This window comes from Asterias rubens, chromosome 1, assembly GCF_902459465.1.
Source record: "Asterias rubens chromosome 1, eAstRub1.3, whole genome shotgun sequence".
Lineage (NCBI taxonomy): Eukaryota > Metazoa > Echinodermata > Asteroidea > Forcipulatida > Asteriidae > Asterias > Asterias rubens.
The window spans coordinates 24,218,682-24,237,767 of NC_047062.1; the positions used below are offsets into that span (position 1 = coordinate 24,218,682).

At 40.2% G+C, this 19,086-nt stretch overlaps 2 protein-coding genes and 1 pseudogene across 4 annotated transcripts in view; 2 read left to right on the forward strand and 1 right to left on the reverse strand.

Moving 5' to 3' along the window:
• The first annotated feature begins 4,457 nt into the window (after positions 1-4,457).
• LOC117289285 (tripartite motif-containing protein 2-like) lies at positions 4,458-7,213 on the forward strand. The gene is made up of 2 exons (XM_033770382.1): positions 4,458-4,601; positions 5,723-7,213. The coding sequence occupies exons 1-2, from the start codon at positions 4,458-4,460 to the stop codon at positions 7,211-7,213; spliced, it is 1,635 nt and encodes a 544-aa protein (XP_033626273.1).
• Positions 7,214-8,676: 1,463 nt separating this feature from the next.
• On the reverse strand, positions 8,677-11,535 carry LOC117289366 (annotated as a pseudogene).
• A 1,750-nt stretch (positions 11,536-13,285) lies between these two features.
• The window catches only part of LOC117290488 (ral GTPase-activating protein subunit beta-like), a 32,172-nt gene continuing 26,371 nt past the window's right edge, over positions 13,286-19,086 (forward strand). For 2 of the 3 annotated variants that reach the window (XM_033771909.1, XM_033771924.1), the window contains exons 1-5: positions 13,286-13,599; positions 14,758-14,965; positions 15,980-16,150; positions 17,468-17,728; positions 18,219-18,479. In XM_033771909.1, the coding sequence (XP_033627800.1) occupies positions 13,378-13,599; positions 14,758-14,965; positions 15,980-16,150; positions 17,468-17,728; positions 18,219-18,479 (1,123 nt within the window). In that variant the 5' untranslated portion in view covers positions 13,286-13,377. The remainder of the gene's footprint in view (positions 13,600-14,757; positions 14,966-15,979; positions 16,151-17,467; positions 17,729-18,218; positions 18,480-19,086) is intronic. The other variant, XM_033771916.1, reaches the window with a different exon arrangement.

Here is a 19,086-nt window from a genome sequence, read left to right on the forward strand (position 1 = left end):
TTATCAAGGAAAAAATGTCATGCTAAGCAAGTTGTTGTGCTTAGCAGCTCTATGAAATTGGGCACTGGTCATAACCCAAGAGTCAATGGGTACCTGTGAGAGGAGAGATTGTCACTGCGATTGATCAACAACCAGCGGCTGATTTCACAAAATGCTTGGATTATTCCTATCTCGAGTGAGGACGAGTAACTCATCCTAACTTAGGATGGGTTCATTGCTTCCTTACGACTTTGGATACGGAATTTAACTCGTCCTAAGTCCTAAGATTAATTCTAAGTCAGGAAGAGTTTGGTGAAATTGATGGCTGGGATCCCATTTGGTGTCAGTGCAACATCTCCTTAGAAGCCAAGATGGATTCAGGAATGCTTAATGGCCCGGTCCCACTGCAGCGATAACGAGAACGATAACAACGCAGAGAGAAGGCATTCTTTTGGTTGAATTGCTCTGCACAGATTACGCCCATGCTTATTCAACAAATCGAGGGCGTGTATTGATAACATTTTCGTTCTCATTACCATTATCGAGGCCTGTGTGACCGGGCCTTAAAGGATTTGGGTACCTTTTCAAAATGTCCATAGATTTACATTAAACTTACAGGGTTTGAAGATAATGATAGTGAAAAGCTTCCCTTCAAATATTACTTACTGAGGTGCTGAAGTTTTTGAGAAATGAGTAAAACAATGTCATGAAAGTAAGTTTGTAAATGATTAAAATAATTTTCGTCTCAGGAGACGAAAATTATTTTCATGACATTGTTTTACTCATTTCCCAAAAACTACAGCACCTCAGCACAGAATATTTTCAGGGGAGCTTTCTACTATCATTATCTTCAAACTGTGTAAGTTTAGTGTAAATCTGTGGACATTGTGTTTTTTGTCCTACAAAAGTTACAACGACCCTTTAAGTCTGGGTGATAAGAGGTACCCTTACAGGCCTTGAACTTTGCTCTTGAAGGGGAACGGCATTTTTCCGCGGTAAGGGGCACTTATATGAGGAAAAGGTAAATTTGAATTGAAACCTTCCAAAGGCCACCACAGCAAAAGCACAGGGCACCAAGGCAATGCTGTGGGTGCCATGGGTTAATTCGATGCCTGCCCTTACATGGGTAACAGCTTAAACGCATTTTCTACTTGGTGTAAAAGTGCCTAATAAATACATGCTTATTTTCATGAAAAAGTAGGGTTGCTTTAGCATGTATTTGTAGGATCAACCAAATACAGTGTGGTGCTAGCTTTTATACAAGCATCCACACAGGTTGTTTTTTGTTATCCTGACTACTGAAAAGGCTGAAAAGAATGTGCATTGTCATCCATTTATTGTGTTCCTCCCTCCCTATGCAACTAGATACATACTCTAGTTGCAGTGGCGTGGGTCTCAAAGTTCAACAACTAACTGGATATTATCTTTTGGGGTGATTAGTCAAAAAAGTAAACTTGACACCAAAAGTGCACTTACTCTTCTGAAATTCAGTTCTTGCCTTGACCTCTGTTATTTACACTGTGAGGTTGACAAATTCCATCCAAATTGAACCACCTTGAGTATTGATACACTGGTATCAATTTTAAAGTTTCAAATTTCACTGCTGATTAAATTGTAAGTGTCCATTTTGGACAAACCATTCATTGGTATGTGAGTTTTTTCACTGCTGATTAAATTGTAAATGTCCATTTTGGACAAACCATTTATTGGTATGTGCATTATTACATGCACATGTATTCCTGTTGTGATTTCTCTATAAATTAATTGATCCCATTTCATTAGCATGCATCAATTATACATTGATCATGGTGTCGCCATCTTGTTTTTTGTTTTGTTTTTTCAATCGCATACAAATCAGTGTAACCATATTGAAGGTAGAGGTCAAAATAGTCTGACCCTAGTTTAGTAGAATGAGATTCCTAGTTCATTTATTGACTTCTACCTCGACTACATCTACTGCAGGGGACTAATATATACATTGTACTCTGTGATAATGTTCGTAAAGCCCGGTTCATACTTTTTACGTCACAAATTTACAAAGAGTGGTTGGCAACAGTTGAACTGTGTTAAATTCCTGCCAACCCTTTGCTGCTAACCCAGCCGTGTGATGTCAAACTGGCTACGCATTCGCAGGAAGTATGAAATGGGCTTTACTATGGAGGAACATCCTCGAGAAGTCACTACATTGCCTTGTGGAATTCATTCCTGTATAATAATAATACCAATAATATCGAAGTCTTATATAGCGCACGTATCAACCAAACAAGGTACTCAAGGCGCTGAATCCATTCAAAGCTGACTATAGGAATAAAACAAGCTAAAAAGTTTAGACAAATGAGCCGTCAAAGCAATATTTTCTTCTGCCGACAGGGTTTTATTATTTTGCAGAAAGAAGATAACTTCATTCCAAGACGTTGCCTTGCAATTATTTCCTTCTACTGTAAATTTTTGATCAAACATCTGAAATGTACATTTTTTATAAACATATTTGGTACAATTTTTATAACTCTAAATCAGAAATATTTGGTGATTTAGGAGAGTGTTTTTGTACCTTTTTTCCTTTTTCATAGAACTTTTAAAACATGATGATCATGGCATCAAATTTATATTGTAAAAAAGGGTTAGGTTTGTGTCAAGAAAAGTACTAATCAAACATTTTTTTTACGACATAATATAGTTTATCATGTGTTTGGAGTACTTAACTAAGACATGTAAATACATTATCTGTACAAAGAAAATACTGTTGTATATAATATTTCAAAATATTTTATTTATCATGTGAGTTCTTGACTGTGTTCGATTTGTGCATGTAAATGTTGATAATTTGTTTGTTGTGATTATCTTATTTGGATTATTTTGAAATTATTTATCAAGTCTAACTTTTGTTCAGTGTGCATATATGGTCTTTTTCAAAAGTGCTACTTCAACCAAACATTTGTACATGCGACTTGTACTTGTTTTCTTTTTGAGATTTTGCTGTACACGTTATATTATAACCAATGATGCCACAGACACAGAAAGTTCATCACAACACTTAATGTGTCCTTCATTTATGTAACCATGTATTTTTCCATTCACATCATACCATTTACCTAACCATGCCCATAACTTTATTTGCTTTTCTGTATGACCTGCTTTTTATTGAGATGTTCGAAGGTTAGGTAAATCATGTCTATTGATAATCAAGTGGTTTAGGTGACTGAAGTCTTCCACAACCCCTTTGACTAAACAAGTAAATGTACACATGTATGTATAGGGGTGTACATGTGCATGTATACAAAACAAATCTGATAACAGTAACTATATTCATTGGATTGGACATGATAATAAATATACCTGTTTCAGTTATAAGTGTATGTGAAAACAATTGGGCCTCCAATAGTTTGGAAATGTACTTAAAATCTGTAAATGTATTTACCCGGATTCATGTCTCGTGGGGCATGATTCGTTTCTGGGTCAGTGTGACCCGGAATCAGTGTCAAAAGGACACACAAAAGGGTCAAAATGACGCATAATACGAGTTCAAGTCACATTTTAAACCATTCTGCCGGTCAGATGGGTTAGGGCCCCTCGGACTTGCAATCCAGGTCAAATCTGACCTGGAATTTTTAGATGCCCAAAGTGGCGTGACAAGAGTAGTGAAGGAGGTTTTGACCAGTATTTCAAGATGTATTCTTGAATCCAATTGAAGTTAAACTCAAACTAACACAATTTGGCACAAGTCAGCATTAATCTACGCTACTCTAAATGGCTTTATGGACCCGTGGGCCTACTTCAAATTTGTCAATACTTGTATTCTGAAAACCACTGCCACCGTTGTTAAGGACCAAGTAGTTATTACCATACTTCACATTGGTGTGACCTTAAAGACCCATTTATATCATGTTATTATCATTACAATTTCGTTTCTCTTTGATAAGAAACCCCACAGTTTTGTAAAACATTAAACTTTTTTTAAACGATATTTAAAAATTTGTTTCAGTTTGGGTTTTTTATTTGAACTTTAATGTACGAACTGAGAAAACTTGCATGGCTTCCTTAACTTAATGTATAGTTGTGAGCAATGTGTTGAATTAATGCTCGCAATGTCTCCCCTTTTGTGACGACCCCTCCCTTTTCCTATGGTGCACCCAAAGTACTAAATATTACCCTCAAACGAATCTCTCCCAACTTAAAAAAAAGGAAAGTAACGGGGAAACTTGATTTGTTTTGTGAAGTCTGCCGTTTGGAAGTCTCGGGATGATTCATTTCCATATGCAGTCCAATTTGTGAATAGTGAAACAACTGACTTTTAATCCTACTTCAGTCATTCGGTAAACATAAATCCAGTTTCTGCACTCTGATAAACAACCGTGTGACCCTGTAGTTCAAAGTCTGTGTGACCATACCTTTTCCGTTTAGGCCTCATAAAGTTCGACAGTAACTGCCCTTAAACAGCAACTTCGTCTTTAACCCTACCACATCGCGAACGGCTCACAATGGCAGCTTCTAGTTTCGAACCTCTAGCCCGGGAGTTGGAGTGTGGAGTGTGTTTGGAATCTCTTCGAGATCCTAAGATTCTGGACTGCTCTCATACATTCTGCAAACTGTGCATCGATAGCTTGGTGGACACTGAAGACAAGGTAAAAACTATTATCTGAAAACACTCCCCGCCACACTGAAGATTGTTATCAGAGAGGGTGGGTTCAGTGACCCCCCCCCCTTCCCCACCCAACTCTTGCCCACCCCTCATGTCCCAAAATGAGATCGAAGAAGTGCAACAGCTATGTAAAGTATAATGCATTTTGAGAAACATTTCACTTCGAAGTACATGTACAACAGTTATGGCAAAAGATATCACTTTTTAGCCCCCACAAATTTATATAAGAGGCGTTACCGCGTAACGCTTCTCATATTGTGTATTCCTATAGGGGCTAATCTTCCTGCGTGGACACTCGCTCCCGAGTTTCAGCGATATCTCAAAAACTTGACCACCTTTTGAAATGAAATTTTCACAGATTATTTTTTGTTGTATACAACCGAATGGTTCCAAAAACCAAAGGTATACATTGCCTTCTAATATAGGGACAACAAGAACCAAACATACACGTAGGCCTACATGATTCAGTTTGTTTGTGTATACTACTTTTGAATAGCCTTAGCGCTATCTATATTTGTTGAAAATATTAATCAGTGAGATTCATTTGGAAGCAGGGTTTCTTTAAACTAGTAGAAATGTGGCTGTCGGTGACAAACAACTATACTTTGATTTGAAGTCTCTCAAATGGAAGACAAACTATGTTAAACAGTCCAACAAACCTGGAAATAAGATGTTTTTTAAACAAAAGGTCCCGATTGCTGAACAAGTGATTATTGGTGACCTCGAGTCTATGCACAATAATATTGCAATTCGGTTGGGTCAGGGTCATATCACGTTCAGAGGCAGGCTCTGTTTGACTTGATTAGATAGCGGACTCATACCCTGCTGATCATGTCTCCAATTTTGTTGTGTAAGTGATCGCGCTCTAGAAGGCAACTAAATGTTCACATACCCATATCAATTTGTTTGCTGATTCTTTTTTGTTACCCCTTCCCTGCAGTACAAATCCTTGATTCAGGCCACAACGAACTCACTCCCATTCAAGTAGGCCTACTGAACGTTGATCACTTCAATAGGGCCAAGTATATCCACTTGGTGTTTTTCAAAACTTCTGTCTGTTGTCATGTTGCCATCATTTATGTTGTTTTGTTGTTATGTCAACAGAAAATAAAGTGTCCCATGTGCATGGGAACCACGGACATTCCATCTGGTGGTGTAGGCGACCTCAAAGCTAACCTTCTTGCACGAAGCATGGTGGAAGCTATGTCTTCTATGAACCCACAGATGGTAGAGGTTGCCCAAGAAGCTACCGAGGCACCGTGTTCACCATCCAAGATCGCCGTTCAAAAACTAGAAGGCGTCTCCAATACTGAGCCCAGATTGGATATAAAGTGCCTGTACAAAAAGTTGGTATCTCAGCGAATAAGGTACGAGCAAACCATTGGCGTCATCAGTATGAGAGAGGAGGACATTTCTGCAGCGGCTGCCCGGGCCAGGGACGGGGTGAATTCAACAACAGAGTCCATCGTCGCTGAGGTCCGTGGAAAACAACAAGGGCTTCTCGAGGTCATACAATACGTCTGTAAGATGAGACGGCATTTCATGACGATGCAAACGGCATCATTCAAGGATGTACTTCAGAAGATTGATGTTGCTCCAGAGGATATGGAAGATATAGATACCAAAGATGATGAGACTGTGAGCGAACTTCGTCAAAAGATAAAGCTTGCCTTGAGGCTCATGGACAGAAACCCGCTTCCAAGCGCACAGGTGACGGACGAGTTAAGCTTCTTAAAATTCATCGCGGAGAAGACGCCTGCGTACAACATTCACCTCGGTGACGTAGTGGAGGAAGAAGAATGGCAGCTGCAGCTCCAGTTCGGCAAATTCGGACCAGAGGTTGGTCAGTTCAACTGCGCAAGAGGTGTGGCTATCAGTCCAAGTGGTGATATTGCGATCGCTGAGCAAAGGAACAACCGCACGTGTATCTTCAACGGGGAGGGCAAACATGTCCTTACGATGTCCGGCAAGTCTGCCGGGAATCCCGAGCGTGGTGACAGGGATGTAGCTTTTTACTCCGACGGTAGATGTCTGATACTCGGCAAGACCAACAACATTAACGTATACGATAATAAAGGTAGCTATCTGAACTCCATCATGACGCCAGCCACCAACCCATGGGCTTTAACGGTTGATGAAAATAACACTGTCTTCGTCGGTGATTTGGCAAAGAAAGTCATATACGTCTTGATTAATGGCTTGGTTGTCAGGCAGATAAAAGTAGCACATGCCCCATTGAGTCTTGCTGTTGACAACAAGGGCAAGATTCTTGTTTCAAGTGCGGCATCTAAACGTGTGGATGTCCTGGACATTTCAACTGGTGAGACTCTCGTCTCTATCGAGTCTAAAAGCGTCGATCCGTCCAACCTTGTTGCCCCGTGGGGACCCTGCTTTGGTCCCGATGATTCCATCTTCATTCCCTTCTACAAGGCAGATGTCTTTAACAAAGGAACCGTTCACGAGTTTGGAGCTGACGGGAGGCACTTGGGATGCGTGGCCAGGGGCCTGCAGACACCTAGAGATGTGGCGTTTACACGCGACGGGAGACTGGTTGTGGTGGATGGGACAACTATCAAACTGTATCAATTAATGTAGATGGAACCATTTTACGCGCGCAGAAACCAAAACTTCTCTGATTTTTTTTTTTCTACCAAAGCCTTAGGGTGACTTTGTTTCGTGACTAACCTGCTGCTGCAGCAACAGGCACCAGACTTATACTTGAGGGCGATGAAATATGAGGGCAAATGAGAGGTAGAACAAAAAGTTTGATGGGCAGTCAAAATATCCAGTTTATATGCCTATTGTACCATAGTAAGACTATGAAACAATCAGAAATAGTAGTTCATGTGGGGAGTGCTTGTATAGCAAAAATTGTTATAAAACAAAAACAAATAATCGATAGTTTGGGTAATCAGATCCTTTTTATAATCTGTTCTAAAAAGCTTGATTACTATTGCGGATCATGAAACCTAACCTTCACGATTTCGTGGGTCGATTTGAAAAAAGAAAAAAGAAAAAAAAAAGAAAACTTAGATTCGGATGCCTTTTCAGAGTAACACGGAACCCTAACTGGGTCTGATGTTATTCATTAAAGAAAACAAAGGAGGTACTATAAAAGTGAGTATATATAGCAGCATTTTATAAACATTCTTTGAACACATTTTATTTTATGAAACCTTTGGTTATCTCACCACGAGCAGATGAATATGAGTTCACCTAACACAATTTATTATTAACTTTATGGCTCGATGAATCTCATTATAAAAGTATGACAGTATTATTAAAAGATGACACGGTAGATCAAATGTTAGACTTAAGGCCAGTGTTTCGTATAATATAGTTAGATACGATATACAGATGAAGTGTTTGGTTCATTAAATTAAAATACCATTTTCGGGAAAAAAGCTGTTGCTGGTTTTTGTAAAATGATTTTTACTGGCAAAGCTGTAACGTGAACTGTTAATACAAACAATACTAGGAAAAAATAACAACTTAAAGTTTTCAGGGAAATTCTCTACAATTCAATGCAAAAATTAAAAATCACAATGCAATCCATACTTATCTGTAGCTAGAAACTCAAGGATCCTCACAATTTAAAATAAAACGTACAAAACTAAAGCACGCGTGGTCCGTTTTAGAGAGACAAGTATCTGTAAAGATGCTGGTTGAGTTTGCAGAGCAAGGCAATGTTGGTGAATAAGGGAAGCGTTATAGGCCTAACCATAGTGCAACTCGACATCCATATACCTCCAGTTTACATGACGTCATCACCACAATGAATATTATTTACGCCATTTTGGTAGTTGATGGCCCCGTTTGTTGGTAAGAAGTGTTCCTTCTAAAAGCTTTCCGGGTCGCAAGGGGGGGGGGGGGGCCTGAACCATTTTCGGATCAGGCTGACCGGGATACGAAGCTCTGACTACACAGAACTTTCAAAATGGCCGAGCGTTGCAGGCATCAGTGCGTGTGGCGTGTGCAAAAGGTCAAACAGCACGGCTGCTATTCATGATTTTGAAGCACACGGATTACAGCTATAGGTTGCGTGAAACTTTCTTCCCTTACGTCACTATTTTCAGTTGTAAGAAGGATGGATACCGTAACCATGGCGACAGATATGCTTTGTTGGAATCGGCGTCTCTTGCGAGGTATTTTGCTAAAAAGAGGATAATGGTATAAAGAGAAGACATTGACAGGTTTAAATTTTTAAATCATAGATGGGTTTTCAGTCAAATTTTATTTGTTCAATAATAAAGATGTATTTTTATTGAAAGGACATAGTTTCTGTTGGACTGTATTGTCTATAAACTTTGAAATGCCCGCACTTTTCTTTGATGGCTTAAGTTGGACGAGTGGTATGGGCTTATGTTTGCCCCCTCGATCCCCATTGACCACAACATTCAATATTCAATAAAAATGAACTTTCAATGATGAAAGAAGTGAACAAAATTACTTGACGTTTTGTGTACCTACCTGGTCCGCTGTGACACTGGAATAATGTATGCTCTGCATCCTGATTTACTTTGATTCTTACGAAGAATCGCGGATTGGCGGCGATTTCCTCATTGTCTTGAGACATCCAGCAAGGGAAATTCTGCCGTGAAAAAAAGGGGTGTACTATAATGCTTGATCCTCTATGTACAATGATGATAGAGGGTTTGTGTGATAAACATAAGGTAGACTAAGAAGCATGCAGCCATGACAAATCTTTAAAGGCATGCATAGATCTCGAAAAAGATCAAAGACAAATCCCACATAAGCAAGGCTTAACTTATAGCAGTGAGTTTAGAGTGAACTACATGTATCTTGATCGGCAATACGTCACAAATGGGTCATTTTTGACGGTCAACTCTCTAAAAATAATGTAAAAGAGTGAAAAACACCACTCTTTACATTTTGAGTTGTCCCTCATATGGCTCTTTAAAAAAAATGGTGGTTATTTCACTCTTTTAAAGGGGTTTCACTCCAGGACAGAGTGAAAAGTCACTCAGAAAGATGCAAACTTCAATCTAAAAGAGTGGAAGACCACTCGAAAAAGAGTTGTCCCTCATTATGGCTCTTCAAAGAGTGCTTTTTCACTCTTTTGCATTTAGAGAGAAGGTTGGTGTCATGTAGTGCTGTTGCTTTGAGCCAGTCTTTAAGCTGGGCCCAATTTCATTATGATAGAGCTGCTTAAGCAGAAAACAAAATTTCTTAAGAATGTTCTGCTTAGCTGAAATGGATACCAATCACATATTGTACAGGTGAAATGATTGTTAAGCTTGTAGCCTGATTCTGGTGAGCATAATATTGTTATGTTTATCTACTTGTTGTTATCAAAATTAGCTCTATGAAATTGGGCCCTGATGGCTTTCTTGGGTGATGGTGATGACGGTGATGGTGATGGTGGTGATGGTGATGGTGATGGTGGTGATGGTGTGATGATGGTCAGTATTTTGAACCTTCTTCCATCATCTTACCGTGAGTTCTGCGATTCCATCCGATGCCGATGCAGCGATACATTGACCAGAGTGCCGATGAACCAATGCAACGGTGGTTCCTGCGTCGGCACACTTACTTGCATACTGGTACATGTCAAATACATCTTTAAAAAAAAAAAAAAAAAAACATTAAACTCTCAAAACTTCCGGGTCTTACCTAAGCCGAATTCGGGTCCCTCTGGACCTCACAATTTCTGGGTCAGTATGACCCACCCGACATTGTCAAACTGACACTCAAAATCCGTGTTAACATCCCATTTGTAATCACTTTTGGTGTCAGCTTGATCCGTAAATGGGTCAGGCCCCTACCAGGGAACCCGGAATCCGGGTCTATTCTAGACTTGGATCAAGTCCCAATCCCGTGCCAATCTCAGAAAACTATTGTTTTGTGATGTGAATTCCCCTCCCCGTTCTGCACACGGGATTGACCCGCATTAGCTACATTTTGAGGGCGGCGGGTATGCTTAGGGACCTCCGCACGAGAACGGGACTTGAATCAAGTCTAGGTCTATATCCTAACGGGGATTTTGTGCAGACTTTCTCGTGATTACAATCACAACTTTGAAAACAGTTTTGTAGCTATAGGTAAAAGAGTAAGTAATCTACCACTTACAAAGAGCTTTGTCTGGGTTCCCACGTGCACATTCAAATACCAACCGTTCTCCTCTAACGGTTAGAAAGCAATTAGTGTACACACATTCTCCCTGAAACACAAGCACTGGAACTGGAGGGGGTACGAAGATGTAACCAGATAGGGTGGGGTTTCTCTATGGGCGTGGTCGGAACTACATCAAGTAAGGCTACGTCTGGAGGAACAGTCACAGATATGCGTGGTGGTAATGGACCTGCAGTTGGAAAACAAAAATATAGAAGTATGAGATTTGTCTAATATCATGAGGAGCTAAGAAAATATGTTAGTTTAGTATGGGTAAAATTTAAGGATTACAAAGAGTTACAAGAAGTAAACAGATCGTGTGTATATTACCTCTCCGGTGAATCGTTTTGCCTCCCAATAACTGATCCTGCAGAAAAAAAAGTGAAGCAGAAAATGTTAGATTTGTACACATCACCAATGAGTGTGTTATAGAAATACCGACATTGCTTGATGTTTTCTCTCAATAACGAAGTTGTATTATCGACAGGCTGCGTATTACTTCAGAGAATCATAAACATCTTATGTGTTTCACTGAAAAGGTCAATGGAACATTTGAGAGAATTTCCTTTTCACACTAGTTTTTTTTCGGTTGCCCCTGGGTAACAATGCCGTTCTGATCACACTGTGGTCGCTTCCCCCCCGGTCTGCCTAGAAATGTTGGTACTTCATACGTTATTTTGAAATGCCTTTACCTTACAAGGGCCGGTTGCGGCTGGCTCCTCCTTGGTAGGTCCACCTTGTTGATTGTTGATTTTGGTCAAAACCTTCGAGGATCCACTTCCCATTATCTTTGTTTTGCGTTGTTGTGTAATGCATTGGTTTAAGACAGCCTTCGTCGTCACTCACAAACATTATCTACATTAACAAAGGGGTGGCTTAGTATAGGTTCTGCACGTAGGCAAACTTGCCTTTTACGATCATTACCAAAAAAAAAACTACAATTTTAAAGTTTCCCCTGTTATTTGTTCCAAATAGTGGAGCTTCATCCGGCAAATAACTAACGTGAGTGTAATCCGTGTTTTAGGTTACAATCTCGGCTAACATGATTTCACTGTGCGTTCTGCTCAGCGGTAGGCCTGAATGAATCTGGCATAATTCGGCGGCGCATCATCAAAACAGTATACAGAATCTGAGTTTTGCCCATGTCTTGCATCATTGGCGTAACCAGAGGGTGTCCCCCCTGTCCCCTCCCCCTGCCCTAATGCGTTGTTTGCAGTTTCGTTTGACGAAAACGATCATAGCTGTTAAAATAATTTAATCAGAGTGCCAACTCTCCTGCCAGAGAGAAATTTATAAAGGTATTTTACTGCTCACCTAAGTTCAGCGCATTGAACTTACGAGACACTGGTATAGAGTACACCTTCCCATTGGCATGGTTTAGGCATGGGTCCTGGTTTAGGCTAGGCCTTATTCCTCAACATATTTATTTCTATTTGGTTAAAACTACATAGTTATGGTTTGGACGATGGTTGTTACTCATCATGCTTACCTTCAAATAGCCTACCCGTATGTAGCTACTATCCACTATACTCCGCCGGTGTGTACGTGTCCGTGTTCTGCAAAGATCCGATAATGTAGTTGCACAAATCTCAACCACTTAAGTTTGCTTCACCAAAATGATCATTTTATACACTTTGGTTTAATTCATTCAAGCTAAGTTTCCTTTTGTACTATATAGGGCCAAAATGTTTATAAAAGGTTTTATCTTTCATATTAAATGATTTCACTGTTTGGAAGGTTCAAAAATTGCCATTTTGTTTATTGTTTCTTTTGATACAGTCAATGAGCCCCTGGAGATTATCGGGCCATTGTAAACAGCGTAGTTAAGTTCAATATTTACTATCCACTCTGATGGGCCGGTTCTGTAGCTGAGGGAGTTACGTGAGAGAAAGAAGCACTAGTAATTGTTGTATAGGGCCTATGACTACCTGAATAAAAGTATAATATTGTTTGGTATAAACATTTCATGAACTTGAACTTTCATAGTTTTAGTTCGATATAATTCCCTGTGTTGATTTTGTTGTATTGTTATTGGATGCGCCTAACATAATCCTTCGTGTCGCACTGATATCCTATAAACAACTGTTCATATTAATTGATTGGTTTTGTCGGTATTTTTGAGACACATGCCGCAAAAAATCAGAACATTCCTACCGCTCACAATAGACTAAAGAAAAAAGGTCTGGCAAAAGAGGATGCCGTTTGCGAATAGATTTTCTTATCTTGTCGATATCCTGTGGGGTCGTGAAACTGCATGTTCATATTCAAAGCACGAGCTGGATAATAACACACAAATAAGTAAATCAAAAACCTGTGAAACATTCAAATAGATTCATGTTGACAACGGTAACCGATTAACAGTGATGAAGCGGGATCTATATTAAAAATGCTATCCTCGAGAGGATTTTCAATCATACAAAAAAAGGAGTTCGCACACACGATTGTGTGGCGCTGCGATATTGCCAACAGAGGGCGCCATTCAAGGTCACCTGAAAAAAAACGACAAAAATCAACAAGCAAAAATAGTAATGTTGATGTGCGAGGCCGGGCGGGTGGCCGTGTAAACTACAAGTTTTGTTGCAATTTTGGTAAACATTCTGCCCATTTAAGCTGTGATTCCATCAACCATGTACTCTTGGTGGGCGTCCATGCAACCAGACATTGAGGGGGACTCAAATAACCGCAGTGTCTTGCAGAGTTTCCCCGAAAATGTTGGCCGGGAAGTGGTGCTGTCCGTCGTTCGGCAGTTGGCGAATCACCTGAGTTTGACGGCAACGAGTAGCCGAAGTGGAAGCAAATATCAACGCAGCCCCTTGGACACAGAGAAGGAAGTGTTATGGACTATGGAGGTTTGTAATTGTGTGATAGAGTAGTCAGTTTGGTATAAATTTCCCCCCAAAAGCAGTGTAAGTCAGTGTACTGTTGCTTTTCTGAATTGGCATGTTCATTGATGTAGTTATGTCCTTATGATAAAAGGTAATCCATATTTCCCCATCCATGGCATGGGATTAACTGATGGTGGGGGAGGGGGATGGTAATTTTCCTCCACGAGTATATAGTATCGTAGGGGGATAACTTTCCGTATGGCGCCATCATGTTTTCACTCATTTTTACAAACAGGTATATCTCATTGAGGTAAATTAGATACATATTATTTCATATCGAATGAAAAAGTGGTGGCGCCATACGGAAACGCTTCCTTGTAGGGTCATATGTAATCGACCCTCATATGTTTTCGAGCCTCAACTTTGATTCCCGTTCACCGCGAGACTGTGCAAGCTCCACCGTTGACAGAAGCTCTGCAGTTTACTCACGGTCTGTATTTTCGTCAGGCTTAATCTTGCTGAGAATAAATTTTCTTGCCGTGTCTTGTCTTGTCATTACTGCACAAATCGCCACCACTGGGCTATAAACTTGCAGACCCTCATGCATGCATGCTCCTACTCAAAGTTTATGGAGGGACTTATTGGCGTCATTTAACTTGTGGCGGGAGTGAGTTCCAGATTGGTATAGTTCTCTGCTACAAGGAGTAACGGTAGCAGTCTTTGTTTGGTGAGATGGTGTTATAATTTAGGGTCTGATTTTGACGAGTTGTTGGTCTGTTCTGTTGGTTGCAGCGAAGATTACTAATGTTGGATGGAGTTATGGAGTGAGTTTCTTTGTAAAGTGTAGTAAAGTCTAGATGGTGCGGCGTCTTTGGAGTATCCCATTTGAGGTCCTGTAGCATTTCTGTTACACTACTGGTCTTGCGATAATTTCTTTTGACAAATCTGGCTGCTCTTCTTTGAACTTTTTCAAGGTTGTTGATGTGTACAATCATTAGGCCATTGCATCGCAGAATTACGACAATTTTCAATAAAGGTAGGTTGCATTATGAAATGAGATGGAAAATTGTATCTGATTTGCATACAACAGTAACACTCAACTATTATTGTGTAGTCTGGGTTGTAGATATTGACTTTTAACTGATCTTACTATGGTTTACTTGTCCTTTTTTCTTCATGAAGGTGATCTGCTATGGTCTGACCTTGCCACTGACGGAGCAGGAGGCAGTGAAGAACTGTGTCAATGTTTACTGTGAATGGCTGAGTGCCCTTACCATTCCCAAGCACACAACTCCAACACCCCTACTGAAGGATCCAAACTTCTTTGTCCAGAAGATCCTGCAACATCTCATCAACTTATTCCTTCCAAGAGTGCAACCCAGATTGCAAGGTGACTCTATATTGAAACATTTGAGATAACGTTTGTACTGTAAACAGGGGTGCATGCTTTTTGAACAAGAAACACCTGGGTTAACCCCATAGAGTTATATATAAGAACTAGATGGCGCACTGGTGATGCTTCTTGCACAAACACGACGGGACCGCAAGGAGACACGAGCGCGTACGCATGTTCTCGCGTTGAATATGAAGTACACGTTGGAGTTTGTGTTTATTAAACGCTACTCGATGCTGTTTTGTCAGTTTATAAAATGGCCGCACAAACACACTCTGTGCGATGCCTGTTTTGTCAACTTAGAAATTGGCCGCCTGCGATCACGCAGGGTTGCGTATATAGGCCAGTGCGCCCTCTTGTTCTTATATATAACTCTATGGTTAACCCCTAATCTTCAACGATTATACTGGGTTCGTTACGTGTACTACCAATCTTAGTACACAGGACCTGCAGCCTAGTTTCCCATCAGAAGGACAAAGCAATTATTGTAAAGTATCTTGCTCAAGGATACAATTGTCATGGAACTCGAACCCACACTCTGTTGATAAGAAAAACACCAAAAACATAAGTGTTCAGAAGAAATTGATTAAAAGTCCTTGCATCAGCCCAAGGTACATCATGTAATACATCATGTATGTACCAGACTAGTTCGTAGGTGAACCTATTTCTCTTAACAATAAGTGTAGTTGGTTCTTTTCAATGCATTGTAATGCATTGAAAAGAACCAATTAAACACAACATACTGGACCAACAGCTTTTTGTTCCATCTGAAGGATTTAGCAGTAATGGTTCAAGTGTCAAGACCGGGCCTCAAACCCACACTCTACTGATTATAGATACACCAGGCCTTTGATCCAAAATGTGAGATTTTAAGCACTGAAATAATATAAGTTATATCATTTTGTTCTGCTGACAATAACCACATATAACAGGATGAGCTCAAACCGATTGTTTCAAGCTCCCATATGAGATTGCTATCATAATTATCTTTTTCACCTTTGAACCCAACAGGATTGAATATGCATGAGACGACGACTCAGGTCATGTTGTGTCACCGTGTCCTGCGGACCATTCAGACCATAGCCACAGAGAGCATTGTTATGACCCGACAGACTTGGGAAGCACTTCTCAAGTTTCTTCTGGCAGTCAACGACACCATCCTAGCACCGCCCTTAGAACCAGGTACAAGTTTGATCCAACACTGCACTAGGATGTTAAACTTTGTATGGTAGAAATACGATATAGTTTGCAGTAACACCATGTAATGATAATCTCTAAATGAGTTGGGGTGGTTCTGAAAAGAACCGTTGGTTTCAACTTGGCGTTTCAATCAGTATGCTCTGATCGCCTTCTGAAGAACTGCTTTCTTTTCAAAACCACCCCAACTCATTTAGAGATTATCGTAACATGGTATTACCGCAAATTAATATAAGCATTGCATTAATATCAGATTACTGAAATATTCTAATAACTCTTTCTTATGCTGGCCTTTTTTTGCCTTTTGAACCTAAAATGGTAAAAAGCTAAATAAGTCATCCCCACCAAACAAAATGTACATCTTGCTAGAATGTTTGGGGAGAATCCACAAGACCAAAGGGCCTGTTGCTTAAAATGTTACCAGAACAGTTATTACAAGACCAAAAATTGGGAAAAACATTCCTGACACTGTTTAGCATGCATAACTGTTTGCATTTGAACATGCACCGAACCATGTGAAAACAGAACTGAAAGGTGTTTTATTAGACTCGAAGTTGATATTTGAATAAAATTTGTTTTTGTTCGAGGTATTACACAGAATGAGGTATTAAAATACACAAGACCCACTGTCTTGTCCATCAATTAATTTACTTGCCCGACACAAAAGCTACTGGCCTCAGGCCTTTGTGATCCAATGTAAAATTTGAGTCCTGCTATCAACTATCTCCTTATGGCAGGATTTGACAGTACCTTTCCATTAAGGACACCTTTTTAGTGATCTGACTAACCAGTGTATTACTAACCTAATGAGAGTGACATTTGACTTTGGCTTTTGCTCTTAATCCTCAGTCGGATCTGTGCATGTAATGTAGTCTTAACCAGTCTTTGGCTTGAACTAGCTTTCAGTGTTTACTTTAATGTAGTTTAGACTTCTTATATTCTTGTTTCTTCCTAAAGATATATTTCTAATATAGAACTCTATACTCCTAATATAGACGATACAGTGCATAAACACTTATATTGTGAGATGGCTAAAAACAAATAGTGTAAAACTTATTGCATGTTTCTTATTGAAATCTATTTCTTGTTTCTGCTGTTCTGAAGTAGCTGGTTCATATTAGAATACTTATTGCTGGTGTTTCATTAGCTCTCTAACACTTCCTTCTTGTCTTGCGTCACGCTTCCTGAATCCCACTTCTGCCACCGAACGCTTCCTGAATCCCACTTCTGCCACCGACAACATAAACCAACCCACACCAACCATCCCAACTCTACTACCAAACACACTGTGCGGCAACTCAGGAGCATTGTCTATGGTGCCCATTCCAGACAGCCTGGCAGAGCAACTCTGCGAGCGTCTTCTTAGTGTGCTCTTCGAGATATGGCTGCTGGCATGCGGTCGCTGCTTTCCGTCACCCACATTGTGGCGGACGCTGACGACCATGTGTGCAACGTGGCGACATCATGCCGCAACAGTGGAGCAGTGGAATAGAATCAACAAGGTGCTTACGTCGAGATTACTCAAGATTCTGTATGGACCAGAGTTTCCAACGCTCGTCATTGGTAATAGTTTGTTTGTATGAGCCAGATTTACACTTGTCAGTGATTTGTGTCATTACTTTTGTTTTAGAAATCATGAAAGAAATCATCAAATAGTTCATAATCTACTGATGGAATAATTAATTCTTTCATTTGGTACCAGTTTAGTTTTCCATTGGCAGTTAGTCATAAATTAGAAATTTTTTTTGTTTTACCAACTAGATATCCGAGAGCTAGAGAGAACTGTTCTAGGTCATGGGTTTGAATGCTTTACATTTTGTTCACATTACACACATTGGTGTGGGGGAAAATCAAAATAATTAAAAAAAAACACGTTGAATGTATCTCCTAATGACAATCTGTCGATCAGGTGCAAGTTGGTACAGTGCATTTTCAATAATGGAATTACACAGGCTTACTCACCTCTTGAAAGAAAAGGTTACCTTACAAGTTGTGTTATAACCCTTCAAACTAACACTTAAAATGTCTTCCCCTCTTATTCCATCTCTACCAGCTGAAGAAGACTCTCTGATCATCCCCGTGGAGTTGGACAACGACGGCATCGCGCAGACCTGGTTCCGCTTCCTCCACCTCCTGGGTAACCCCGTTGACCTCTGCAGGCCAAAGGTCATCAGCTGTACTCCAAAGTTCCTATCAGCAGCCGTGTCCTACCAGCCTGCCATGGAGCCTCATCAGTTTGCTTGCCTGCAAGCTCTGCCACACATCTTCTTGAAGGCTATGCGAGGAGTGTCTGTCGTCATCGATGCTTTCCTTGGTGAGTTCAGAGAAAGTCATTGTTTCTCTTCTCATTGCTCTTTCATGAGTGGAAAAACAATCCCGGCCAGTGCCCAATTTTCTAAAGCTGTTAAGCAGATAATTCTGTTTAGAAATATCTTCGCTAAAGGCTGGGTCACACCAAACACATCCTAAGAAAAACTGAAAATGGGTTTGGTCCGGCTAGAACGTACATAGCTCTGGCCAGAAATGTCTATAATGTGACGACCCTAGTAACTTAAATTCCAGTAATGAGTTGGGTCTATCTGTAAATGGAATGAACGTGCTACAAACAGACCTGGTCTGTGTGCACACTTACATCCAAATGACGCCAATCGCACTATGTCTAGCACGTCCCTAGTACAACCAAGTACGGCAATCTGTCCTTCTTGTTTTACGTATATTGCCACTCCGTCTAATTGCAGAATGGGAAGGTCGCCTGCAAATTTTTGAGCAGGCTCCAAGTTCTGGAGCACCATTGTATTCAAACCAACCCATGAAGTTCGTAAACAGACCGTAACAAGTTGTTACAATGTCAAATCCATTTGCATCTGTTAAAGCACGCTCTGCTACATTTTTCAGAACGAACATGTCGTGAGAACAAGTTG

Coding starts and splice junctions, on each gene's coding strand:
- LOC117289285 (XM_033770382.1), top strand. CDS start 4,458: ATGGCAGCTTCTAGTTTCGAACCTCTAGCCCGGGAGTTGGAGTGTGGA. Junction 4,602..5,722: donor TGGTGGACACTGAAGACAAG/GTAAAAACTATT, acceptor TTATGTCAACAG/AAAATAAAGTGTCCCATGTG.